Here is a 27,379-nt window from a genome sequence, read left to right as displayed (position 1 = left end):
GTAATTGAACATATAAATACAAAAAAAAATCATATCATCAGTCACATGTCGATCTTACATTGATTATTTTTGCTACCTTATAAAAAAAATAACATTGTTAGCATATTGGAGTAATTTGTAAAACGTTTGACAAGTTCAAGCACAAAATCGAACAAAAAAAAAGATTAGGTACCAAATTAGGAAAAAGAGTCAAGTTTAGGTACCAAATTGTATCCCAAAAAATATTAAGTACCAACTTAAGAAAAAGTGTCAAGTTTAGGTACCAAATTAGGAAAAAGTGTCAAGTTTGTGTACCAAATTGGACCAAGAAAAAATTTATGTACCAAATTTAAAAAAAGTGTTAATTTCATGTACCAAACGTTATATTAAAACGCAATAAGCATATTATAATAGTTGGGATTTTGGATAATTAACCAATAGGTCAACATTAGTGAAAAGGACCTGGGAAGGTGGTAATATGTTGAAATTTTGAGTTATCCATTCAAATTGATTAGACCTAAAATAAGATATTTTAAATTGAAAATAGTTTCACCTGGTTGAAGTATTATTTAATAAATAAAATTTGATTTAAAAGGAAATAGCTTTAATAGTTTTTAAATAATAAAATGACATTTTCGAATTTACGGTATGATATAGAATTCAACTTAAATTTGAATCTTAAACTCTAAACTGTACTAATCATCCTAAACGCTGAATTTTAAGGTTAAATTCTGCTATTAGTCTTTATATGTTGTAAAAATTGAGAATTTAGTCCTTATACATTTATTTGATCAATTTTAGTCCTTGTATTTTTCAAAATTTGGTCATTTTAAGTCATTATACTCTTTGATTTTTGAAATTTCAGTCTTAATGCAAATGACAGTCGATAATCCATTAACTAGATTTTTAGTGGGTAATATGTGAGAATAATAAGTTGACATAATATTACGATACAATAATATGTTTAGTAGATCAAATTTTAAAATAACATAAATTTACTTAATGAATTTAACAATTATTATTTGGTAATGACTGAAATTTTAAAATTTAAACACTAAAAGTAACCAAATAAAAGTACACAAATTAAGTTCATAATATAAAGAATAATAACAAAATTTAACCGAATTTTAATCATTTCAAGCATAAGTAAAATAAGCAAATGAGAAAAAAAAATTGAAAGCAAACAAATAAATAAAAGGCTGGCCCAAAAAGAAAAAAGACAAATAAATAAATAAAGTAGGGGCAGGGCGGTCAACTGATTGGGGTGCCTGTCCCTCCGAAGTTTGAAGGGGCAAATACAATGTTTTTCGTTTTAAAATATCCCATTTGAGTTGCAAATACAATGTTGCTTCTTAATACTTTCATTCCATTGGTTTTATTTAATTTTGTTTCTAATTAATGCTTATCTGTTTATTAATTAATACCCCTAATAAGGTGCATAAACAAACTACACATTTTCTTCACTTGTGTTGTTCTATTAATTGAATTTCGACTAATTAGGTCTAATTGTTTTACCATATTGTTCCAATTTGAGATAATAAAAAAAAAAAAGATTTTTTAAGTGTCTACTTAAATTTGATATTTTTCATTATTGTAATATGTGTATTATGTTAATACATATATTTTACTTGATACTTAAAAAATAATAATAAATAATAAATTGTTTTAGCACAAGTCAAAATCGTCGCTCGTCCGTCGTCTTCGTCTTTCCTTTATCATTCGACGTCCCAATTATGTCTTTTAACTACATTCAATAATTTGAATATGCAAACATTCTGATTTTTAACAAAGACATCATTTAAAAAAAATTCATCAAACGATTCTCTCAACCTTAACCTTATAGCCCCCTACCCTAGGAATCCCTGATCCAAAACACAACTATTTGTCAAAATTCTAACCATTTTCTATCTACCTTACTAATGGCTATTAAGCAAAACCTTAACAATTCGTCATCTAATTACAATGGGTTTACTAAACACTACCTTTTTCACCTAATATTCTAATTATAATCGAAAAGAAAGAGTTCCTGAAAACGGTTCAAAGCTCTCGGCAATGGAGAGAAACATGCAAAGTTTTTCTTCCTTCTTGTTTTGGATTTTCCGTTTGATGAGAATGAAGATGACCACTTCGTTTTTCATCTTTTATTTCTTTTATTATTATGTTCAATTATATTATAATAAATCCTATGGTTGATAATGGCTTAGCAAACGGCTAGTAGAGATGGATGGATGAGATCAATTCTTTCCACCAACTTATTTCAATTATGGTTAAATTATCTTCATGGCCTTGGTTAAATTGCACATTAAGGACTTACTTAAACTCTCATCCAATCTCTCTAGTTTAGGCATCTTTCAATTGAGTCCTTATTCACTAGTTACTAATTTATCTAACTAATTACTTAATAATTTTATTCCCTAATTCTGTATTCATCTTGTCACAGCTTGATTAAAATTTCCAGAACAATTTGGTTTAAGAAATTAGATCCCAAAATCAAATTTTCCAACATCAACAAAAAACAAGTTGTTATACTAGATTAAATTATGAAAATTTTAGACAACTTGAAAATGCCTAAGATGCTAGTCTATAGATCTTTTTGATAGAGGTAAATCGAGTTCTTTTAATTGTGAAAAGAACATTGAAACCGTAATATTAAAAAAAATTATTGCAACTATTCTAACGAAATCTCCTTTTTCCTAAAAATAATAGTTTGTATCAAAATCGAATTTCCAATATTAATGCTTAAATCTTGAACATAGCATCTATTTTGAAGCTTGAGATAGACTAAGGATATTCTTCAACGATGGCTTCATGATGCATTGGAAGATTGAACCTATCAAGTGAGTTAAGGGTTTCAATAGAATGAAGAAGGCAATCCCTTTGCTTATGTTCCAACGAGCACTAAAAAGAATGTTGAATCATATTTGTCAATATGTTTCGATATTCTGCTTGATTAATAGTTTTATATGCCCATTTTAACTTATAAAGTTGCAAAAAAAAAAAAAGAGTATGAAACCATACAGTTTTACTTAGACTTTTTGAATTAATAATTTCAAACTTCATATTATATAACGAAGAAGAAGGTTAACACTTGGAAAATTTTTGGTGCATATTAAATTTACTCATTTGTGAAATTAAAAACAAAAAGAGAGTACAATTTTAGATTAAAGTTATCGTGTTTCGTTATAATTACAAATATTATAAAGTGTAATAAAATTTATAATTGAAATATATTCAAAATTAAATTAAATAATTCTAAAAAAGCTCGTAGAAAGTGAGATTTAAGATTTGCAAACACTGCTACGGCCTCGTTAACAATTATGCTTTGTTATAATCTATAAACTTTAAAATTAAACAAGAAATTGAACCTATTGCCGCTAGATGTCTCCAGTTCGTAAAAACAACAAGTCTTTTAAAAATGCCATATAGGAAAGTACAAGAATGATTGGAAATAAATAAAGGAGAAAGTGATCATTAATGTGATTGATATTATTTTATTGAAGGTATTATAATAATTCCATCCTAATCTAGAAGCTGAGTTGTCCTGGTTTTATCCTCGTTTATGGTGGCCTTGCTGCACTCTTGAAAATGCCACCTTCTTCTCATTTTTCATTTTGTTTCATTCGTTGTTTAGATGTGATGTGGGGAATGGGGAGTCTCCCATTTCTATTTTAATTTCTTAAAACTTGATTTTGTGGGAGCTTTGTTGTCTTTTCCTTTCCCTGTTTTGTATTATGATTTCTTTTTTTATTATCTTATGATCCAACGTTTATATGCTAATTAAACATTCCAAATTTGGAAATTTTTAAACATTTCAGATTTGAAAATTTTTCAACATCAGTTGGGAGATAACATTGGGTCTTTAGTTTCATTATGGTATAAGTAAAAATTAAAAATTAAAATATTAGCATATTGATTTTAAAAAATTAATTTTTTTAAGTGGTTAGTTTTTTCCCCATTGTTTTGTCCTGAGGTGGTGCTATCCAACCTTTTTCTCTCTCCCACTAATTTTCTCTTTCGTTTTTTTCTCTCATAAATTCCATGTGCCTTCTCTTTTTTCAGTTCACAATCTATCTTGTGGGTATTTTTGTTGTCTTCACAAATTGTGACAGACAGATAATGGTGCATGTCATCGTTGAAATTCCACCAACCACCAGCAGTTCTTTTTTTTTTGGAAAATGAGTGGCTCTTCGTTGGTTTCGTAATCTGTTTTTGTTTTAAGAGAATTTTAGATTAATAAATAATTTCACAAGTCGGTTTGGACTTAGGTTCTCTTGAGTTTTATATTTTTTTCCATTGCTCAATAAGTCTTCACTTTTAAAAAATTTTATATGCTCTTATAGCACGTTTATTAGTCTTGCTTTTAGAGACGATTTTTTTGTCATCCTCTCTAATTTGGTAGATGCTCAGTTCTTGTGCTGAATTTATTTGCCCATCGCTTTGGACCATTTTAGGCTGATTGTCTTAACGTGACAGTTAATTGCGATCACTCTAGATATGTCGTGCTTGAGTTGTGACAAAGTCGATTATCAATATGTGCTATAATAATCTATTGATGTTGAGGTTGAAGAACTTGTCATGTTGATAGAACTTGTCTTTCACCGTCAATAACAGTGTTTGTTGTTTTTTCTTTTACCCAATTTATATGATCCCATTCATGAAATAAATTAATGAATTTTTATTTTAAAAATAAATAAAAATATTAAGATTTTTAAATTCCAAATTTATTAAATGTGACTCCTTAGAAGTGTTAGAAAGAACTAATTGGAATTAAATTCGATTTTTAGATATATTATTTAAAGGGCTATAGCATTCAGATTACTATTTTATGCTTTAAATGTAGGGTTATGATAATTATATTAAAATTAAAATAAAATATAAGGATAAATAACAACTCTACGTGTGTAAGTCTTTTATTCCATGCACTAATTTTAGGATTTAAACTTTAAATTTATCAAATACCAATTCTTAAAAATAATAATAGGTTTAATATAATATTTAATATTTAAATTTGACATTTTATATTAATTTGGTATCCATTACCTTAAATAGACAAATGTGATATAAGTTACCTCAACATACAAATAGTGATTGTTTTTAATGAAGTAGCATAAATAGTCCATATATGATTTATATGTGGCATATATATATTGATTAATTTTATCACCTCATTAAAAATAATACTATCAATAAATTTGGATAATTTATATCACTACTTGTCAACTTGAGATATTACATTGGAATCCAAAAGGAAAAAAATATGTATATAGAGAAGAACTGATTTTAGGGTTGAGATTTTATTATTGTGGGAGGGAAGAAAAAGAAGTGGTTGAAAGACGAAAGAAAGAAAGAGTTCTTAATTTGGGTGTGGTAATTGTTGAATAATATATGCCTCAGTTGAAACCTGAAACCCCAAAATCCTTGGGTATTTTAAGACCTGTGTGTCTCGGCTCTTTCTCAAAATTGCTCCTTTGGTGTTTTGAAAAGCTATTTTTATATTTCCAATTACTTCCCCGGACAAGCACAGACGGAGCGAAGCGTTTCGGTCAGTCAACATATAATAACATATATATTCATTTTCTATTTTTAGAAGTAACTTTTATTCACTATTTAGTCAACAATTATTTTATTTTTCGCTGCGGTATTTCCATTTTAATTTATTTTCATATTTAAGCTATAATTTTATATCATTTATCTCAAAAGTATCATTTATTATTTGTTGTGTTTTTTATGGATTAGTATTGAATTTTTTAGATAAACTGAACCAAAATAATAATTCAAGTATTAAAATAAATAATACGTCCCTTCTTTCGATATCTTTTTGACCACTTTCGTGATAGTTATAAATTGGATAATTTTTTCTTTCTAAAAGCTACTTAATTTTTAGTTTTTTTGTCCATTCTATTTTCTTTAAAAGCTGCAATAGTTTTAGTTTTGTTTCTAATTGTATTTTACGATATATACTTGCTCTACTAAAGCAAGTATGTTGTTAGTATTATTAGGAGGCCTTTTTATTAGAGAGCATTATGATGGTGATCGCGAGATTGAACTCTGAGATGATTATGAGAAGTATTATCTAAGACTTACTTTTTATACATCACTTATTTCATGAGGTCTATTTGAGGCCTATTGCAGTGGTTAATTAGTTGACTGAGTTTGCCATTTGACTGATTTCATGACGACGAGACTAAGTTGTAGTTATTGTATCTCTTAATTTCTAAACCTTTCAATATTGTAGTTATTGTCAATTTATTTTTCTCCTTTTTTAGGCTTTATTTTTTTGAACATTGGTATTTGTACAAGAGCTTGTAGTGTTTTATTTATTGGTCGTTTGTACTATATGTCATGTTTATGTATATTTTATATTAATGAAAATATTTTTCTTCAAAATGGAAAAAATTTCAATTATAAAGCAAGCCTTTTTTTCTTTTTCTTTTTACTTTTAGTATTAATGTACATATATTATGTTATTACAACTCCACAATATTAAAGGGATTACAAATTTTGAGATTTAAAATCTAAAAATATGAATGCTTTAAGCTTATCAATATTTATATATTTGTATTTGTGTTTACATTCATATTTATATTAATATCTTAAACCTGGAGTCATTGGGGGGTATGAAAGAGAAATTCTCTACCATACATCTTTAATTCAACACTGCCATGGTTGGTTATGCTTCAACCCCTTTTCTTTGATCTTTGCACGTATTCTGTGTGGCTTTTAATCTTTTAAGCCGTTCATAATAGAAGGAAATGAGATACAGTTTCCTATTTATGCATCCCAATTGAACAGTAGATTCAGAAAATTGCATCTATTAGCTGCTGTGGTTAAGATTGTCAATGAACACCAAGAGGACTGATTGCCAAGAGCTAGCAAGGCAGAGCCTTGGATTCAACAGGAACTGCAACCTTCAACCTGCCATGGAGGGAGTGCCACAACAGCTAAATCACGGATCATCATCATCCAATCCAATTATGAGCGGTTTCCAGACCCCAGCATATGCCTTTAATGCAACTGAAAGACGCATTCAATTGGATACTTCTTCTTTCTGCCCCCAACACAACATTTACTCTTCCATTGAATCGATTGCTCAAGATGAACCCAACTATGATTTCAGAAATACATTGCAGTCCTTAGTAAAATCACAAATTTGTTTCGACCAATACCAGAAATCCTTTGAAAGATCCTATAAATTTCCAGGCAGCAACGCTAAAACTCACTTTTCCTTTCCTTCCCGAGTAAATCAGGATCAAAGGGTAAGTAATTTGCTCTTTTCTTTTTCTTAATAGAAGAATTTGTGTTGAATATCTCCAACTGTTTCCTTGCAGGCTTATTGTAATAAAAGTAACAAAACACGAATAAGGTGGACACAGGATCTTCATGAAAAGTTCGTGGAATGTGTTAAACGTCTGGGAGGATGTGAGAGTAAGTAAGAGTATGATTATTACTTGGTTATATCTTGAGAAATTTCAATATCTGCCATCATTTTAGTTTACTCATTACTTTTTGGTATCATCGTCTTAACAGAGGCAACCCCAAAGACAATTCTGAAACTGATGGATACTCAAGGTTTGACCATCTTTCATGTCAAAAGCCATTTGCAGGTATTTTTTTAATTTCTTAAAAAACAACTTTGGGTGTTGAATGTTGACCATAATGCTAATATCTGGATTTGTTTCCTTTTGATTTCTGTCTTAACTTGCAGAAATACCGTACTGCAAGATACATGCCAGAATTTACACAAGGTATTCTAAATAAACAACATAAACTCCCATAACGAGTGTTAAAAAGCTTAATTCAAATGTTCTAACTCTGATCCCAATTGGGGAGATATTATTATAACATTAATGTAGTATAAATTTCAGTCGATTGCTTTTAGTCGTTTAATTTGTTGAATAATAGCATTGTCTCTTAGCCCCTTTGGATGTTCACAAGCAGACGGCGGCCTTTTTATTTTGAGTATAGGTGAATGTGGATATGTGCCCTATCATACCCATACCAAGTATACTTAATTTTTCTAAATTTATCCATATATTATTTGAAAGACGACACTAAATATCCATGTCTTAATGTATGTCGAACACAAGTGGTAGACACGATTTTGTGAAATATAAATTGTGCTAGACTTAAATAGAAACTTTATATATATACATGCAGACTGATAATACCCTTTTCATGTTGCATGGAAACCAGAGGGAAGAACAAGCACAACTGATTTAACTCAGATTGATGTCAAAACGTAAGCTTCCTAACTCCTTGACTCTCTCATTAGTATTCTATCAATCCAAATACATCTCCCTTTCTTTTTTCCCTGAAATTTACCATCAAATTGTTTTCGTATTCTAATGCTACATATTCTAGACTGCAATTTGATGACAATGTATGCAATGTGTCGAGTGTTTGGCAGTGGTTTGCACCTGACGGAGGCATTGCAACTTCAGTTAGATGTCCAAAGGCGTCTTAACGAACAATTAGAGGTACACCATTCGCCTTCAGCATCTTATCTGGATATTTTTATTCTATTGTCTCTAAAACAAACTCTACACATATTGGAATGTGAACATGGGTTATAAATCTTCGGAAATTTAGTATACTCATTTTGGACACGAATATTCATGAATCCAAGACTTGGGTTTATTCTGGATATTAACTTGTTTTAGATTATTGAAATTTTTTGACTTTACAGTTTCAGCGAAATTTACAGTTGAGAATTGAAGAACAAGGAAGGCGACTAAAGATGATGATTGATGAGCAACAACAGAAGGCAAATGAAAGTCTCCTAAAAAACCAAGGTGTGGACATCAAACCCTATGAACATGATCCATCATTTAGCGACCTTGATTCCTCAATTGCAGAAACTTCAGAAAATGTGCTAACTTCCGGTCCATGTTAGAGCCTCGAAAAGACTGTCAAATCCAATGCAAAGCCATTCTTGGCATGTCAACAAAGCACAACAACAAGACTGTCAAAACTAAAACATAATAATAATACAAATGAGTTTCAACCATGACTTCAACCACTCAAGACTATGGACAACTGAATGTGTGTTCAATTATTTACGTAATAAATACTTTGCCCTAGAACTCTTTTTTTTTTCTTTCCTTTAATAGTTTGCCAGTAATAAAGTTAAATGAAGTTAGAATTTTTTCTTTGATAAACAATTAATATATTTTTTGTTCGAAGGAAAATAATATTTATATTTTGTATTGATGTACTGTTAGTATATAAATACATATCTATTTATTTTAAAGTTTTATTAATGAGGTGGTTATATGATTTATTGATAATGTATAGATTTATATATCCACAATGTATCAAAACCCAAATTGAAGTTTAAATTGTTTTATAAATAGGTGAAGAAATTTCTAAAACTTAGAAGAAGCTTGTTTCATTTTGGTTGTTTATCTTTTGTTTTAATTAATAAAATACATGCTTTGCATGTATAGGGTAAAAGATGTAACTCAAAATAAGTTTAAATGCCAAAAAATCTAGTGTAAGATAATTAAAAAAAATCAAGTTACTAATTAAAAACTGTAATCAATTGAGTTCCTAATAGAAAGTTATCAATCAATTAAACTTTGAAATATAGTTTTTCGTTAAAGCCTTTGACAAGCCGTTAAGTAATTGTCGAGGTAGGTTGTGTGATTCTTTGTTAAGTGGCATTCAACAATGCCCACTACAAACTGGCATAGAGGTAGTGATGATACTTGTCATATTTGAGTTGACAATTTTATGCAGCAAAATCTTGAGACTAGTTATTGTGCTAATATTTTGAAGATATTGTAGTCCATATATGGAAACCAATCCGTGGTTAGTGAAGATTGGATTAGATTCGAATGAATCAAGACAACCCTTATTTTGTGGAGAATTGGTCAGGATTGTAATGTTGATTATGGAAGGTCATATCTTTATCAAATTATGCTTTTTTTATTGAAATTGCTATTTTCAAGGACTTGCTTTGTATTCGTTTAGTTTTTATGTTAGTAAGTTGAAATTGATAGATGCAACAAGGCTTGTCTAGGTTATGTATGAGAGCATATTGAGAGCACTTGTATTCGTTCATTGAGGAACTATTTTTTGTGAGGGTGCAAATTAAATTGTAAACATTAAGTGTCTACTGCTCAAATTCTCAGAGGGGGATTTAGAGTTAAGTGTTCTAGTCTTTAGGTACAAATGTGAGATCTTTATACTTGAGCAGCGATAAAGTGTGATTCACTTGTTCTATTGTGGATTAAAGATAGTGAAATTGCTCACTAAGTTAGGCTTCACAGATGTAAGTAACCCAAACTATAACATCCCTTAGCTTGTTAGGAAACCATGGAGTATATCATTCAGCCAAATAGACCGCCCAACGAACTAGGGCATTACTAACGAATTCAAATCATTCAGCTTAACTTAAAAAATTTGGAAAAACAGTTATGAAGATTTTCCTTAGCATAAAAGCCAATTTTCTTCTTTCATTAGATAACGCATCTTTAGAGAAAATAATAAAATTTATAAAAGAAAAATATATTTTCAACTACTATCTGGTTATGACGTTTATATCGAAATCATAAAATTTATGATCAACAATTCAAGAAGGTTTGGCATACACCTTTAAAGAATGAGCAATTCTCTTTTATGATAAAAATGATACAAATGACGTAGTTAATTGTAAAAGTTAATTACAAAACATATGTATACGCCATCCGCCACATAGTCATGCATGATACAAAAAAAAAAGACAAATGGCTCACTCGCAGATGCAGCTCTGGCATAGTCCCTTTCTATTGATCTTCTTCTACAACAAAACGCCTAAGAAAGAAAAGTAACAGAGTAAGTTCATTTGAACTTAGTGAGTTCCAAATAGACACAAAACAAATACAAGAACATCAATAATCCACAAGCAACAGTACTCATGAGAATTACAAACATTTCATAAGACTTAGTCTTACAGACACAATATGCTGATTCATTAGTCGCAGTCTCTGACGAAAACACTTCACCAATTTAAACATAATGCCCATAGTATCCAGGCAGACACATACCACCAACTTATACTTACCTCTCACAATCATGTTAGCTTAAATGTGACCTATCCTTGTGCCAGCCTCAGACTCACATTTCAGAATCAGAATCACATATCCATCGTTTTCATATTTGTATTCACCATAATGTCCTTGTTAAATTGAACATGTGTTCTCTTGCAAGGTTGGGTCGTGATTTGCCTGCCTAGTTTGCAATATAGCTGCCCTACCGGAGGCATCACAAATAAATTTTCTTTCTATATTTTCACATATCACAAGTTGATTGGTACTGAGCTTGTGCAACAAGGAGGGTATTTTACATCGACAAGGTCCATATTCACTCATACACACTAGTTGACCACACACGCAACCAAACACCATGTATCGACCCATTTACAGAAGAAACAATTTATCGTACACAACTAACATATCATAGAATTTTTCATAACTCAAAAGAAGTAAGAAGGGACTCACCAGCAAACTTCAGAACAAAATCTACTCTATTGGTCATTTGCCTCGATTGCTCAGACTTTCACTAGCTTCTTGAGCTAAATAAGAAACAATTATAATCATTAGACTATTTTCCTGCTATAACTTAATCATGTATGCACTAATGCAAAAACGTAAGTTCCCTCGTTGTCATCCTAAAGGTTTTCCAGGAATTACCAGTAAGCTGGTACTTATCAATGGCGTTTTACTAGCTACTGAAAACCTTCATCGTCTTCTCTAGCGAAGATAACTTAAAATTTTCTAAAGACTAAGGGAAGAACTCAGAGAAAAACAAAGGTGAAACATGCTAGTTATCGACATCCCTATATAGCACAGACAGTAGGGACAAAGCCTAGTGGAAAGGTAAAAAAATCCCACTATCGCCCTATATTCCGAGAATATGCTTGCCTAATTATCTACCAAACATAACTATTACCACTAATAAATTTTGTGAGTAGTAAAATGTTACTTGTACACTAAAATAAGTCAACCAAACAAGTCATTTAGTACCTAAACACATCAAGTTGTCATCAACAGTATTCTAGTTCAATTCCAACTAGTTCTCAACTAAACTCTACCGAGTCGTCATTATCTTGCTAAAATACGAAAAACAATTCTATCGCTCTGCGAACTAACAAGTTCGCTGAAAGTATTTAGAGTTGGCGGGTTGTCTCACAAAAGAGTTCGCCAAATGGCGAATTTCAATGACTCGTTTCGCAAAAAGGGTGTACTATCAAATCCACGCAATACGCCACCCAGACATTGAACAGACGATTCACCAATCTCATCCTTTTTCTCCCCTAGCTTAATCAAATATACGCCAAACAACATATCGATACGGTCTATAATGGGTGGGTTGTTACACGAACTATGTAAACAAATCTTAGTATTCTTTATGTTTCTGTTTGCATATTTTTTGTAGTGCCAAGCCGTAGTGGCCACTACAATCAAACACATCCATTAACTATTTTTTCATTCAACAAACAACAACTGTAGGTAGCCACAATTGGTATTAGAGCTTAACATTTAATGTATCTAGTGGTGATTGCTGGTGTTGTTATTTGTTGAAAATAGAAGGATCTTGAATAACCCATCCCCTTATGTTAGAAAGTGAAAATTATCTCTACTGGAAGGCTAGAATGAAAGTCTATATCAAGTTTGTTGATGAGAGGGTATAGCTTTTTATTCTCACTAGCTAACAAGCTCCTACTATCAATTCTAAAGTTGGAAAGATTCTTAAACTTGGAGTTAAGTGGACAACTGAAGAAAAGAGAGTTGTTAATGCTAACTCTAAAGTCATGTATGTCATATCTGTGGCATTGACTTGCAATAGTTCAAACGTGTTTCCAAGTGTACTATTGGAAATGAAGCATAAAAATTTCTCTAAATTGCTCATGAGGGAAGAAATATTGTTAAGCAATCCAAGATGTGAATGCTAATGACTAAGTTCAAGGCTCTAAGAATCCAAGATTCTGAAATTATTGGCAAGTTTTATGTAAAATTGTGTGATTTGCCTAACTAAGTGTTTGCCCTTGGAAAGAGTATTCCAACTCTAAACTTGTGACAAAGGTTCTAAGGTCACTACTTGAAAGGTTCTCGATTAAGGTAATTGCTATAATAGACGTCAAAGATTTGGGTAACTTGAAAATTGATGAGTTGATTGAATCTCTACAAACTTTTGAGATGAACTTGGATGAATATCAAAAATGTAACAGCCCAATTTTCAGTAGTGTCAAAACAGTGATTTGAGATCACTAAATTCGATGAAAAAGTTAGAAAAATTTATTAATTAATAATTATAAGTTAAGCATGATTTTAGAAATATTTTTGAATTAGTGCATTTTGTGATTTAAAAGAAATTATTAGGTTATTTGGGTCGAAAACGAGGTATCGAGACCTCGATATTATAAACTGAGTCGTAAATATTTTTATAAATATTTACGGAGTGTCATTAGGGTAGTATTAAAGTTTCGTTAAGAAATTTTAATGTTCCGATGGTTAATTGATTAAAAAGATCGAATTGAAAAAAAATGTATTCCCAGGACTTTGTTCCGATAAATCGACTCGTAAATATTTATTATAAATATTACTAAGTTAGTTGTGTAGTTAATTAGGTTTTAATTAAGTGAATTTGTCTAAATTGAGGTTAATTATGAAAAGGATTGAATTGCAATAGAGACAAAAGTTTAATTATAGATTAAAGAAAAGTTAAAAGGACCAAATAGGAAATTATGCCTTTTCTAAAGTTGAGGCGGTCTAACATTGAAAAATCTAAGATATTTTTAATTTAAAATATATATTATATTAAATTTACTTAATTAATAAGTATGTTTTGATATTATATTATTATTATATTATATTATATTATTATATATATTATATTATATTATATTATATTATATTATTATTATATATATATAACAAAAGAAAGAATAGAAATGAGAAACAAAAAACAGAGAAGCATAACGAAATTTGAGAAAGAAAAGAAAGAGAACCACGGCTTAGGGGTTTCAAAAGTTCCAAATTCAATTGGTAAGTCAATTTAGTCCTTTTTCTTGTAATTTTGATATTTTTGGAATCCTAGAATAAAATACCACTTAATTTAAGTTGAAATTTTGAAAGTTAGTAAATTTTTAGATGTTGTTTATGTTGAATAAATTGAAGAATTAGGGATTAAATTGATTGAATTTCAAGTTAGAAGTTAGTAAAAGGTTGATTTGTAAAATAAATTATAGGCTTGGAATTAATAGGACCTGAATTGAGAGACTTTCAAAATTAGGGATTTATGGTGAAAATGAAGAGTTAAAATGAGTTTATAGTAAGAGTGACTATGGAGTTAGATTGGGAAAATAAAATTAGTATTGATAAGGGATTAAATTAGAATTTAGGTAAAGTTTAGGTATAAATGGAAATATTTTGATGAAATTGTGTATTAATGATTTTTAATTGTTTAATTACATAGCTAATGTTGTGCAAGAGTTATTGTCCGAGAAAAGAAAGGAGAAGGTGGACAAGGAGTGATTCGAGAAAATTTCGGTTAGTATTACCATAATTCGAATTTAATTATTAATTGTTATAATTTAAATTAATATACATGATAAGCAAATTGAGGTAAGTATTATGATTGAATTGAATAAAAAAATACGTATTGGTATTGAATTTATTAATAGTAATTGTTGAATTTTGAATAATATGTTTAATAAATAAAAATAAGGTGAATATCGATAGTAAATTAAATGATATTGAATTGTTTGTGAATTGAAATAATAGATGTTTTGAATTGATTGAATATTTGAAATTGTTGTGGAAATGAATTTGAAATTGGAAAAGTAAAATAATACCCTATTAACTTATCAGACTAGATTGGATACAAATGGCATGCCATAAGATTTGTGATGTGATGAGGAGATTTGTAGTTCAGCCGAGAAGATGATTCTGTTATTATATGCTTCGGTTTATCCAAAGAGGCATCTAATGCCTTATTGGTGTGTTTGGGAGGATATGATATACTGATGTGTTAAGGAGGATTTATATTATTCCGGGTGTGTTAGGTTGGATATTCTGGTGTGTTTGGTTGGATCCGTGTATCCATCAAGGTCCGAGTCTTGTTAATAGGGGTAAATAATTGAAATGAGAACTTTTGAATAAGTGTGATTGATTGAACTATAGAAAGAAATGAGAAAGTGAAATTGTGAATTGATATGTGAATTGGAAATCGAGATATGAGATTTGAATATATGAACCCAAAGTTCATGATGTGATTAAGAATAAATGTTTGTTATATGATATTAGTGAGTACAAATTGCAATAGAATTGATATTGAATATAGTGATAAATTGAATGAATTGTATATGAATTGAAATGAACTATTGGAATGAGATGTGAAAAATCCAATGAAATTGAGATAGTGAAATATTGTTTATTGTTATTAATGATCAAGATGATTTAAAGTATGAGCTAAATAATGAATAATTGTAGACATTAAATAAAAATGTATATAATTTATCGATTAATGTTATAAATTTGAATTATGGTAATATCACTGAGTATTCCCATACTCAACGTACGGTTGTTTCCGTGCGCAGGTTAGTAGAAAGCCAGTGTCTGGTCCAGCATCCAGAGCAATCCTGACCTCAAAGAAATTTTAGTGATGTACCTTTCTTTTGATAATGCGGCATGTATCTAGGTGATGTATTAATTAAAGTACGCTATGTATGTTATTTATTTGTGAATTAGTTATAAGCTATCCGATATGTCTGATAATGCTCCATAACCCTATTCCGGTGACGGTTTGGGGTTAGGGGGTGTTACAAAGAGTAGGTCAAAGGGGGAAATAAATATTGCTCTTTAGGTGGCTGATGATGAGACTAGTCCTAAAGCCATCGACATAAAAGAACTTCAAGAGCAGATTGCACTGCTTACTCATAATTTTAATAAGGCCTTTAAGAAGCAATTTGGAAGATTCAAGAAGTTTGATGATTCGAAGAACACTCCTAAAACTAAGAGTAAAGGTGTTGTTGTCAAGGAGGAAGCTGAAAAAGAAAAGAAGAAAGACATCTAGTGCCATGAATGCCTTGGCTACGGTCATATTCAGGCTGAGTGTGCAAACACTTTTAAGAAGAAAAAGAAGTCTTTATGCATGACCTAGAGTGATGAAGACACCTTTAGTAAGTCTAAATTTGATAAGGACCAAGTGAACATTTATGTAGCCTTTGCTTCAAATGTAGTTTCTGGTTTAGAGGCTAAAATAGATAATAACTCAAATGGTGGTTCTAAAGGAGAGTTTCTGAACACGTATAAGATTATGCTGGGAGATTAGGAATAGGTGTGTGATTTTAATTCAAAATTGGCTTAAGAGAATGCTAAGAAGGAAGAAAACAAAAAACAAATTAAACAAGTTGAGGCTAATGAGTCCTTGCTTACCAAGGAACTGGACAATCTTGTCAATACCAAGAAGAAGTTAGTTGAAACAAAATTGATGCTAGAGAAATTAAACATAGGTAGCAGCAAACTGGATAAAATTTTTTCTACTGGTAAGAGTGACCCTGGAAGGAGTGGATTAGGATTTCTTGATAAAGGGAAAACCATCATAAAGAGTCCTACTAAGTTCGTGAAATGATCTAATCAAGGTGAAATTGAAGAATGTTCTACCAAGGTTGTGATGATTAAGACTGACAAGAAGGTACATACCTATTCCAAAATCATATGTCATTATTGTGGTACACCTAGGCACATCAGACCAAGGTGTTTTAAAATACTACGAGATTGAGGTGGAAACACTCTATGGCAATTGTAGTGTTATTACACGCAGCCACTCAAATTAAATAATTAAATAATTTATACAACTCAATTTTAATTTTGTTAAAATCATGACGATTTTGCCATATTAAAATCTATTTGAAAATTAATTTAATTGTTCGAATAAATATATAATTACAATGACTATTTTATTTGATTCCCAATTTGGTTTTCAATCTAGGCTTTACCCCCACCCAAAAAAAAAACTTTTATTACCTTATATTTATGTTTCATAAGTATATGAAAACATCCTAATAAAATCACCTACAAAAATAATGAAACTTATGTTTCCATTCAAATATATAGCTTTCATCGACCCATAAACATCAATGTGAATCAATTACAACCTTTTCCAAACTTTGTTGACTAATAAAGGAAGTTTTCTTATCTTCACAAGCTGAAAAACTTCACAAAATTTAGAGTATTTACAATTGTAGGCATATTGAGTATCGATTCATTCTTATGCATGTGTTTCATGGCCTTGTAGTTTAAGTAACTCATCATTTTATGCCACAATCCAGATTCATTAATAGAACCAATATATGTTGATGAACTAGATTGATCAAGTCTAAGAAGAAAGATTTGTCTTTCATGCCGATAGTAAAGAGCTAATAGCCTGATGGATTACAAATGATGCATGCTTTGTCTTTAAGCACCAAGAATAACTCTTTTCTAGTAGTTGTCTTACAGTACAAAGATTCTGATATTTTTATGGTACAAATAAATCTCCTTTCTAATAGTTGTCTTACACTATGGAGATTCTGATATATTTATGGTATAAATAAATCATCTGGAATAAGTTTTGTACTTGACGGTGTCTCAACTACCACAACTCATCTTTCTTTGACTTTTATAAACTCACTATTACTGATTCTAACTTTGGAACAAGAAGTTTTGTTCATCTCCTTGAATAAATTGATATCTAATGCAATATGATGAGTGTATCCAACTTTCAATGAGCCATGCACTTATGGAAATTTTTTTTGCATAACATAAAGCAACACAAACTTGTTCATCTTATAGTTGTGGGATATCTGCTACTCTATTGTTTGTTGATCTTCTTGTTTTTGGATTTTATTAATGCAAACTTTCTCTATGACCAAGTTTGCAAGATTTGCACTATATATTGGTTTGTACCAGTAATATTTCTACAAATGTGTAGTCTTTTATCTCATAATTTGTTGCTCTTGCCCTCAAGTTGCATTTTGCCTTTCCCTTTGACTATAAATACACCCTCTGTCAAATCATCTTGCCTAATATCCCTGATTTGCTCTTGAACCTTGAAAGCATTTATTAGTTCTACCTCTTAAGTGAATTAACAAGATTTTTTTTTCTACATCTTTATAGTATGCCATCTCCTCTCCAAGTAATCTGAACTTATTAACTATCTTCATGAGTCTATCTCTGTACTCCTTCAAAGTTTCAAACTCTTTCATCTTCTAGACTTCAAATTTTCTTTTAAGGTTGAGCACTTGCATTTGTTTGGTCCTATCATTGTTTTAAAACTCCTCCTTGATCATGTCTCGGGCTTGCTTTACAATCTCACATGCCATGATTCTAATGAAAATTCCATTAGAATTGGATGAGACAATACAACTTTTGGCTTTGTATCTCTTTGCCTTTCTTCACTATAATTCTTTAATTGAGTCACAGTTGGATTGGCCGGAAGTTGAGGTGATTCCTTCTCATTTTCAACCACATTCAAAGATCAAAAGCACTAAGATATGTCTTCATCTTGACATCTTGTGTCTAATAGTTTCCACTCTAGAATACAAGTAGTGGAGGTAAAAAACTACTTGAAGCCATCTAACGCAGCTCATCAAAAAAACTTAAAAGGAAGAGAAAAATGTTAAAACAAGCTTTGTTGTTTCTTACCTAAAGGCCTTAACCAATAGATCTTATATATATTTATAGTAATAAACCTTATCTAAACCATATTCAAACTATATCATAATTATGATTCTTAAACAATCATTTTTTTCCCACATCATCATTATTCAAAGCATAATCTTCATCTAACTCTTAATCATCATCGTCATCCTAAAATTTATCTAAAATCTACATTATGATTGGTTTCCAAAAGATAATAAATTTAGTTAAACAAAACTATTAACAATTACCGCAAAATTTTAATTAGTGAAGCTTTATATTCAACATGTATTTTATGCTACCCTAACTCAATACTTAAAATGAGATAAAATGTCCAAAATGAGAATACAACCCACATTTATTTAAAGATCATATTTGCTCATGTTTAAAAATGTATTCAACACTGCTTTTTTTTAGTCTGTTTATTTTCATGCTAAAAATTGAAGAAATCACGAGATTGGTGTCAATGCTTTACTTACTGAGATAGTCACCAACGATAGATTTAGTGATGGACCCACTACACCAAAACAGGCTTTTAGCGGCGCTTTTTTAGGCCTTTAGCGGTGCTTTTTAGCGCCGCTAAAAGTATTTGCGGCACTTTGACAAGCGCCAGAAAAAACACTGCTAAAGACCATTACCTTTAGCAGCGCTTTTCCCACAAACGCCGCTAAAGACCAGGACCTTTAGCGGCGCTTTTCCAACAAACGCCGCTAAAGACCAAGACCTTTAGCGGCGCTTTCCCCACGAACGCCGCTAAAGACGAGGACCTTTAGCGACGCTTTTCCCACAAACGCCGCTAAAAACCAGGACCTTTAGCGGCGCTTTGCCAACAAACGCCGCTAAAAACCAAGACCTTTAGCGGCGCTTTTCCAACAAACGCCGCTAAAGACCAAGACCTTTAGCGGCGCTTTTTCGACAAACGCCGCGAGTGACCAGGACCTTTAGCGGCGCTTTCCCTAAAAACGCCACTAAAGGTCACGAAAAATAAAAAAATATATTATAAAAACGCCACTCCATTCTTTGGATTTTCTCCATTCCTATCCTAAATTATTATAAAAACGCCAATCCCTTTACTTGCTTAAACAAATCCTTTAGAACTGTTATCAGTACATACATCACTCCATTCTTTGGTTAAAGATTGCAGCAACAGCAAAAGTGAGATTCCACCAATTAAGAAATGTATAATTTAATTTGAAGACGTATTAAAATGGAAATTCATGAACAAGAAGATAAATGTTTTTCACTATATCTCATGCATCAAAGTACATCGAATGTTTTAGATTAAATATTTTTAAATATAAAAATATTAATTTATTGTATAAAATTTCATCATTTAACAAATCTGAAGTAAATCCTTAAATCCTAACAAATCAGTGTCGCTACAATACGAGGGAGAAGCTCGCAGTAAATGAATCAGTCAACAATGGGATCATCTTTCGAATTTTATCTTGCTTTTCTGTTCTTACCTTAAGCTGCTTATATAAACCAAACATTCCACAATTTAAATATTTCACCCTACATATCGAAAAGATAAATCACATACGAAAGAAAAAACTTATCACTGACCAAACATAAAACCCTCTAAACCAAAAAGAATTTGAATTTTGAACACAACCTATGATGCAATTTTGCTCAATCTATCATTTTCTCATATTATATACGACATACAATGTATTGTATTAGGGTTATAAAATAAAAGGATTTTTTTTACAATTTTATTTATTATGATAAGAAAGTGATATTAGTTTAGTTCGGTAGCATGTGAGTCTTCAAAACCTATCATCCAAGGTTCAAATCCTATAAAGTATGATTCACTCTTGTTAAATTAAAATTATATCAAAACAATAATTGAATTTGACCTCTTTAGATTAAATTATAAAATTATTAAATTAAAATTAAAGGAGTCAATAAAAACAAGAGATGCTAGTCAATAAAAAAAAGTATGTTAAGTAATTAAAGGTCTAACTGATCACCACGTCTGTATTATAAATATAGGGTTACGAATAATTCAAAGATAGTTGAATTTTGTTAAAATAGGGTTTTTGAATAGGGTACGAGTTTTATTATGGAAATTTAAGAAAGGGGTTAATGACTTCGCTAAATGAGGTTGTCTTTCTTATTTAGGGTTTAAAAAAAACTAAAAGAAGAGTATGGTACTTGGATTTGGATGGCCAGTGCGATGCGATTAGTTCACTTTTATCTAATTTTATCGTCATTGTTGTTTTTATACTAAACACAAGTAAACGCAATGTCTATCCAAACTATACCTAAATCAACATGATGGGAAAAAATACTATAGTAAAAGGAATAAAATAATTTATTATTAAAATAATGTTGATTCAACATTTATTACTGAAATAATATGTTTTTTACAGTAAAAAGAATTAGTTTGATGGAAGCGCAAATCAAAATTGGGTGTGTGGATTTGGATCTAAACTAGCATAAGAAAATGTTAGCTGATGAGGAAAATGATCCAACTTGTATTAAATCCACATGTGTAATTGATGCAGCATATCTTTCCTGCAAAATCCAAAACCAATCTTAAACCAGTAACTCTTACAAGAATCTCCCATAGGTTTTCTTTTATCTTCTAATTCTCCGGGAATCCACAATATTGGCTCTAAGTTTCGTGGCAGCACATGGTGGAAGGAAAATATATTCATACATGCGTAATAGATACACCATACAGCTCATTGGGGAATGGATTCTCAAAAGGTGTTAAATCCATCTTCTCTCTTTCTATAATAATTTGTTAGGTAAAATCTCCATCAATCTTTAATCTCCCCATATTAATGAAACTAAATAAAAACCATCCACATAAATTTAAAGATGTTCCTTTTTATATACGAAAATTTTTAATCAAACAAAGTTTAAGACTTTTTTTCATTTTTTAAGCCATTTATATTGAAAACAAAAGAAGAATTCTTAACAAATGTTTAAATGTTAATGTTTTGGACATCTTTTAAACTCATTTCCGCTCATTGTGGTATGGAGGATCAATTTGGGATTAGCGGTGCTTTTTCAAAAACGCCGCTAAAGCTTTAGCGGCGTTTTTGAAAAAGCGTCGCTAAAGACCCGAGCATTAGCGGCGTTTTTGAAAAAGCACCGCTAAAAACCCAAGCATTAGCGGCGCTTTTTGAAAAAGCGCCGCTGAAGACCCAAGCTTTAGCGGCGATTTTGACAAAGCGCCGCTAAAGACCCGAGCATTAGCGGTGCTTGTAAAAAAGCGCCGCTGAAGACCAGAGCATTAGCTGCGTTTTGGGAAAAGCGCCGCTAAAGACCCGAGCATTAGCGACACTTTTTCAAAAACGCCGCTAAATCCTCGAAAGGTCAAAAAACGATGCCGTTGGGCTTAGGTTTTTTGCGGCGTTTTTTAGAAAAACGCCGCTAATGCTCATTTTTTGCGGCGCTTTCTTGGAAACGCCGCTAATGCTCGATCTTTAGCGGCGTTTTACGTAAAGCGCCTCTAATGCTCAATTTTTAGCGGCGTTTTTTATACAAACGCCGCTAAAAATGCCGCTAAAAACCTGTTTTGATGTAGTGACCATGAGTGAAAGTGTACTGAATTCATGTTTCAAGCTTAATTTTGAATGTCTGAACTAATCCATTCAGATAAAAGCGATCGAGATCATGTAAAAGAAGAGTTATCCTTTATTGTATGTTCATCAAGTTGTAGTTCTTATCGGATTCGATTTCTTATGTGATTAAACTAGCAATCGTTTTCTTTTTTTTTTTTTTTGTGTGTGTATCAACCTTAACTTCTGTTGTAGTCTCTTTCCAGATTTCATCAACTTCCCGAATTCGACCACAGTTGCCAGATGTGGCTTGCAGGCCACTATGACCGACATAAAAAACCACCACTAGGATTGTTGTTATCCTCCGGTCATGCCTATCTAGCTCTCTTCTTCAATTATTGGTTAGATTCTATGGATGAAAAAGATTTTAAAATTTTCGTAATTCCAAGAAGGGAATGGTAGAGAAAGCAACAGTAGAGATGGTGGGAGCTTTATCATGGATTTCAAAGCTTATCCGAGGCGTTCAGGGTGGCCAACACCAAGATCATTAGAGCACATCATTAAAACATCACTAGCAAGCTTCATTTGGAATCGTCATTGACTCAAGCTCTCTCTCTCTCCAATCAAATCAACCAAAAATGGAGGTTCGAGTCTTGGGGTATATGAAATGATAACTACCCAAAGGATGTTCAGTGGCTCATCCAACAATGCCTCTATGGTGCATTTGTGAATCCTTATTCAAGGCCAACAATGACTCTGGTAGCAGCTCTCAAGAGATGGCCCCTACCCTGGGTTTGGGTCAAATCTGGGATCCTATTAACACTCAATTCTTTGAGGGGCTTGAGTTGTCTCAGCAAAGCAGGAGGCAATATATGGAATTTGAGCAATCCAATGCCTATGACACTTGCACGCAGCATATTCACTGGTCACCTTAGTTTCTATTTCCAGTGGATGTCATTGGCCAGTTCTCGTCCCCATTCTTATATCATGTATGACTTAAGGTATCTTAGGCATCTGCTTTTATGTTCAAGTGGGACTCGAGTTGAATAAACCCAAACTCTGAATCCTTTGGTTTTCCCTTTTACCTAAAACAAATTATGCTCTTATTCCTCTTATTGCCCTTGCTGCTGCCTGATTCACTCAGGCATTGTAGTAAACAATCTGTACATTTTATTCATCTGACTTAAAAAAAATTAATATTTACAAAAATAATCCTAGTTTAAAAAGATTCACCCAAATTATTTAAAATGAACAGTAAAATTGAATTATGAAAATTAGATAGCCGACACAACTATATTTTCTATTAAAAAATAATTTTCGGATTTTAAACACTAAATGATCTATGCCTATCTATTTTTTTTTCAAAAATAAAATTCTTTTAGGTGTTAGCACATTGATTATTTGGGTAAATATTTTTGAATCAATATATTTTTGTAAATATTATTTTTTTTGTCAGATCGGTAATATAGTCAAACAATGTATTTGTATTTTGTTGTGATGGGTCGTAATTATGGTTTCGCCATTAATGCGTCTCTGTAAGTTCAGCTTTTTTTCATTGATCTTAAAAATAAATTTGTTAGCGTTGAATCAGATCATTTTTCTAATGGAGATTTTAGTGCTGATTTTGATTTACTTTCTGGCAAGGAATCACATCACCTGCCGCAAATGCTGGATGCTATTCAGTGGTTCTGAAAAATAATTTTCACCTTAATCTGAAAATTGCAACTCACCTTACATAATAAGAAAGAAAACAAATCTGTTAATTAATTTCCCAGTGATTCGGCTCTTGAATTCTTACAACTCATGGTGTGGTGGAAAACCATAGATTTCTTCATGTCTTCTACAATTCCATTCCTAGTCTCTATTCATTAAAGAAAATAAAGATTATCACCTAGTGCTGCAAATATATATATGTGTGTGTGATGTGTGTGTGTGTGTGTGTGTATACATACATACATATATATATTATCCTCTCTTTGTAGTCCCTGTTCAACTGATCCATCAGCACCCCAGCTCTTTGCTCATGTTGACTTTAAAAAGTGATTAGCAAAGCGCTGAAATGTACCTGCTTCCACAAACCCCATTAGCAGCAACCTCAAACATCTGGGTGAAAGTGGAATGCCTTCACCAGACTCGGTTCAAACACAAATTTTTTGAACATCCTATAAGCAAACTCCACCCTAGTGGTCATCTTCATTTGTTCCAGGGCAGCTGGACAAAAGTGCTTCCATCGATTCATACTGAAACAAATGGAAGTTTAAAACATAAAACAACAAAAAATTCACAGTTTTCGATTATGGTTTTAACTTAAATTTCTAGTGCAATGCAAAGCTTTAAAGTGGTAAAAATGTTGAGAGGAATCCAACTTACTTGAAATCCACAGAAGGGGCAGTACTGATATTCATCTCTCAATTTCATCACTATATCTTGCAAATCCTGCAGATAAGATCCTCTTCCAGTTAAACAATCAGAAAAAAGACCATAAATTTCACAATAAAGAACATCTAAGGCTCTTAGTCAGATTCAGATGCAAAAGAACCATATGAGAGAATCAGTTAATGCCAAAAGTATTGTTAGCACAACTTTGCACTAGCATGCCTTCAACTAGTTAAAAGCTAAATGTACCACTAGCACAAGTTTGTGCTAGCCTACCTTCAACCTTCTGGCCAATCAACTGAATGAGAACAGACATCATAAGACTAGCTAGGTTTGTTGATCTTTTGTTCGCAAACATCAACTTCTGGTCAGAACTCACCCACCCCATGGATATAAGTTCAATACCACCAAGAAAGCTAAGTTGACAAACTCTAACTTTTTGAACAGTTACTTAGCTATTGATATCTCAAATAGGAACACAGCTAAAGTTCTGGTAGCAACTGCTGTCCTTTCAGGAGGACAACAGTGCAAGAAGACTACAGTCCGACTGAAGACTTTGACCTCATTCCATTAGAACATACCTTTTCCTTGGAGCACATATTAAGGAAATGATGTAATATCATTCCTTAGCAAGAGCATGCATGCAGCTTAATACAACCATCCTCTCTATATTTTTGCTCAACAATACTTTATCTAACCCCAAAACCCCAAGGACCACTAGCTCAGCTACTTTTAGGATTACAACGTGCACCCTAAAATGTTGAAACTTAAATGTAGTTATATGATCATAACTAATGAGGGATAAGGAATCAGATTCCCACAACTTAAATGCTTGATGTCCTTGGTGAAATCACACACTTATAACCACAACTGAATGCAACAATGACCAAGACCAAAGCAGCCCATGTTGACTGGGGATATTCTAATGCTGCAAGCTGATACTACCAGTGCAGCTACTTTTCAGACCTAAACCTTAGGCCTTCAAAAGCTTAAATTCAAGTTACTAGTTGTGACTTGAACACATAAATCGGTTTCACAGTCACACTTCTATCTACAACGTATCAGATTGTAGTAGTTTAGGTCTAAAATGTAGCTCAGCCACTTGTTTTTTGGTTGAATGAGATTATGATACATTATTAGACATGTATATCAGAGATGCATGTCTGTTTGAATTCATAAATAGTGTTTAAACTACTAAAAGAGAAAATCATTTCATGCATAAAAGCACTAGCTATAAATGCCGACTTAGTTTGCATGTTAACTAGCACAAAGCAGTCAAATAATTAAACCGACATAAAATCATCAACAAGATACTCAAACCAAATTATTCTTCAATCAGAACATTTTAATCTTTGTTATTCACAATCCACTTCAGTTGAGGTATTCTGTTGGTAAAGTATGAAATATGTGGACAGGGCAACTGGAAAATCTGCTAAAACTAGATAAATGCAACACAAGGAAATGAGGCAAATCTATACCAGTGTAGAACTGTATGTAACATAGGCATTAACAAAATATGCTAAGTTAGTCTAAAATAAGTTTGTACAAGAATATACTGTATTTATATGTGCGGATACTTGTATATAATATATATGTAACTTTACATACCTCTTCTGTTACCTCTTCTTCTTCCTCTTCATCCTGTCCCCCCTCCTCTTCCTCTTCATTCTTCTTTGGCACAACAACTTCTTTATTCTCTAGTTGATCAAGGGCTGCCTTTGCCTTCTTGTAGTTTACAACAACTCTCCTACTACGCCATTGTGACTTTTGCCATGAACCAAATTCTGCCATCAAAGCCTCCTCATTCTTCTTTTTTCTCTCGAACTCAATCTCCTCTCTCTTCCTCATCTCCTTAAGTGGGTCTTCCCGTCCAATTCCAGCACGTGACCTCCGAATGTCAAGCCCCACTGGCTCAACCCGACCAGAGCCCTCCTTTCCCAGTGCTGAGCCTGGGGTGTAACCCATTTGCTTTAACAACTTGAACCCAATGTTAGATTGTGGTATTGGAGCATCTATTTTTGCTAAGGTTTGCTGGTCCTCTTCTAACTGCTTTCTCTCTCTTTCAATTTTACGATGTTCTTGCCAGTCCAACGTTTTGGACTTTTTCTTCGATGGTTGGGAACTCAAAGGATTGGAATTAGGAATCTGCAAGGAATTCCTATACTTTCAGTAAACCTATAGAATGTAGTAGTCGCCACAAATAGCAAGGGAAGAAAGGTATTTCAGATTTCATTTCTAAAAATACACTGTGTGATTAGTTAGTGCTACATTAGCAAATATCAATACGATGAGAATAAAACTAAATACCCTTCTCCAAAATGCTAAAACCCTAACCTGTCAAACCCACAATTTATCAAAAATTTCCTAATACCCAGAAGAGAATAGGGTTTGTTCCAGTTCTTCCTTAACCCTGATAAGACTCCTTTTACTTAGGCCAAAAAAGAAAAGAAAGCCATACTTACATAAAATCTCATAAGAAGCAAGAACTAAAAGAAAAAACTGAATTCAGAAGCTTCATTTGCAAATTCTAAAAAGAGAAACAAATTGGGCATTTGAACGGGAAAAAAAAAAAGCAACCTTTTTGAGAGAAAATTTAGAAGTGTTGGAAGGCTCAGGAGGAAGAAACTGAGACAAATCTCCCATATAATCTTCTTCGCCTTCGCCATTGCTTGGTTGAATTCTGGTTGATTCTTCTTCCGCCATTTTCACCTTTCAGAAAACAGAGAAGAAAGTTCGGAATAAAGGAGTTGACAGTTCCTGTCCGGTTTCTCGACCCAAAAGTATGGGCTTTTTTGTTTTTAAGCCATCTTGAACTCGGACCGGGTAAAAGAATCGGTTATTTTCGGA

General features: G+C 32.0%; 2 protein-coding genes and 1 long non-coding RNA gene across 4 annotated transcripts; 2 read left to right on the top strand and 1 right to left on the bottom strand.

The window, feature by feature from the left end:
* The first annotated feature begins 6,565 nt into the window (after window positions 1–6,565).
* LOC105797936 (myb family transcription factor PHL5) lies at window positions 6,566–9,235 on the top strand. Of its 2 annotated transcripts, none has more exons than XM_052620623.1 (7): window positions 6,566–7,235; window positions 7,308–7,404; window positions 7,507–7,583; window positions 7,685–7,724; window positions 8,173–8,218; window positions 8,387–8,456; window positions 8,684–9,235. In XM_052620623.1, the coding sequence occupies exons 1-7, from the start codon at window positions 6,819–6,821 to the stop codon at window positions 8,870–8,872; spliced, it is 936 nt and encodes a 311-aa protein (XP_052476583.1). In that variant the 5' UTR covers window positions 6,566–6,818; the 3' UTR covers window positions 8,873–9,235. The 2 variants fall into 2 exon arrangements, with proteins under 2 accessions (XP_052476583.1, XP_012483256.1); XM_012627802.2 differs by having other exon boundaries at window positions 6,568–7,235; window positions 8,666–9,235.
* A 4,694-nt stretch (window positions 9,236–13,929) lies between these two features.
* LOC128032418 (uncharacterized) lies at window positions 13,930–16,225 on the top strand. Its single transcript, XR_008188539.1, has 3 exons — window positions 13,930–14,006; window positions 14,437–14,510; window positions 15,560–16,225. It is a non-coding gene; the product is annotated as an uncharacterized LOC128032418 (long non-coding RNA).
* A 7,667-nt stretch (window positions 16,226–23,892) lies between these two features.
* LOC105799542 (uncharacterized) lies at window positions 23,893–27,322 on the bottom strand. The gene is made up of 4 exons (XM_012630171.2): window positions 27,110–27,322; window positions 26,141–26,677; window positions 24,527–24,592; window positions 23,893–24,396 (listed from the first exon to the last, which is right to left on the bottom strand). The coding sequence occupies exons 1-4, from the start codon at window positions 27,233–27,235 to the stop codon at window positions 24,337–24,339; spliced, it is 789 nt and encodes a 262-aa protein (XP_012485625.1). The 5' UTR covers window positions 27,236–27,322; the 3' UTR covers window positions 23,893–24,336.
* Between the last annotated feature and the right edge of the window lie 57 nt (window positions 27,323–27,379).

This window comes from Gossypium raimondii, chromosome 9 (assembly GCF_025698545.1).
Source record: "Gossypium raimondii isolate GPD5lz chromosome 9, ASM2569854v1, whole genome shotgun sequence".
Classification (NCBI taxonomy): domain Eukaryota; kingdom Viridiplantae; phylum Streptophyta; class Magnoliopsida; order Malvales; family Malvaceae; genus Gossypium; species Gossypium raimondii.
Note: the sequence above shows the minus strand (reverse complement) of the source record. Positions and strands in the feature narration are given on the sequence as shown.

Excerpts from the sequence above, each read along its gene's own strand:
- LOC105799542 (XM_012630171.2), bottom strand. The coding sequence starts at position 27,235 with ATGGCGGAAGAAGAATCAACCAGAATTCAACCAAGCAATGGCGAAGGC. Across the intron at positions 24,593-26,140 it reads AAGAAGAGGTAACAGAAGAG|GATTTGCAAGATATAGTGAT; the intron begins GTATGTAAAGTT and ends TCTTATCTGCAG. Across the intron at positions 24,397-24,526 it reads GCCCCTTCTGTGGATTTCAA|TATGAATCGATGGAAGCACT; the intron begins GTAAGTTGGATT and ends CATTTGTTTCAG.
- LOC105797936 (XM_012627802.2), top strand. The coding sequence starts at position 6,819 with ATGAACACCAAGAGGACTGATTGCCAAGAGCTAGCAAGGCAGAGCCTT. Across the intron at positions 7,584-7,684 it reads ATGTCAAAAGCCATTTGCAG|AAATACCGTACTGCAAGATA; the intron begins GTATTTTTTTAA and ends CTTAACTTGCAG. Across the intron at positions 8,219-8,386 it reads ACTCAGATTGATGTCAAAAC|TGGTTTGCACCTGACGGAGG; the intron begins GTAAGCTTCCTA and ends AGTGTTTGGCAG.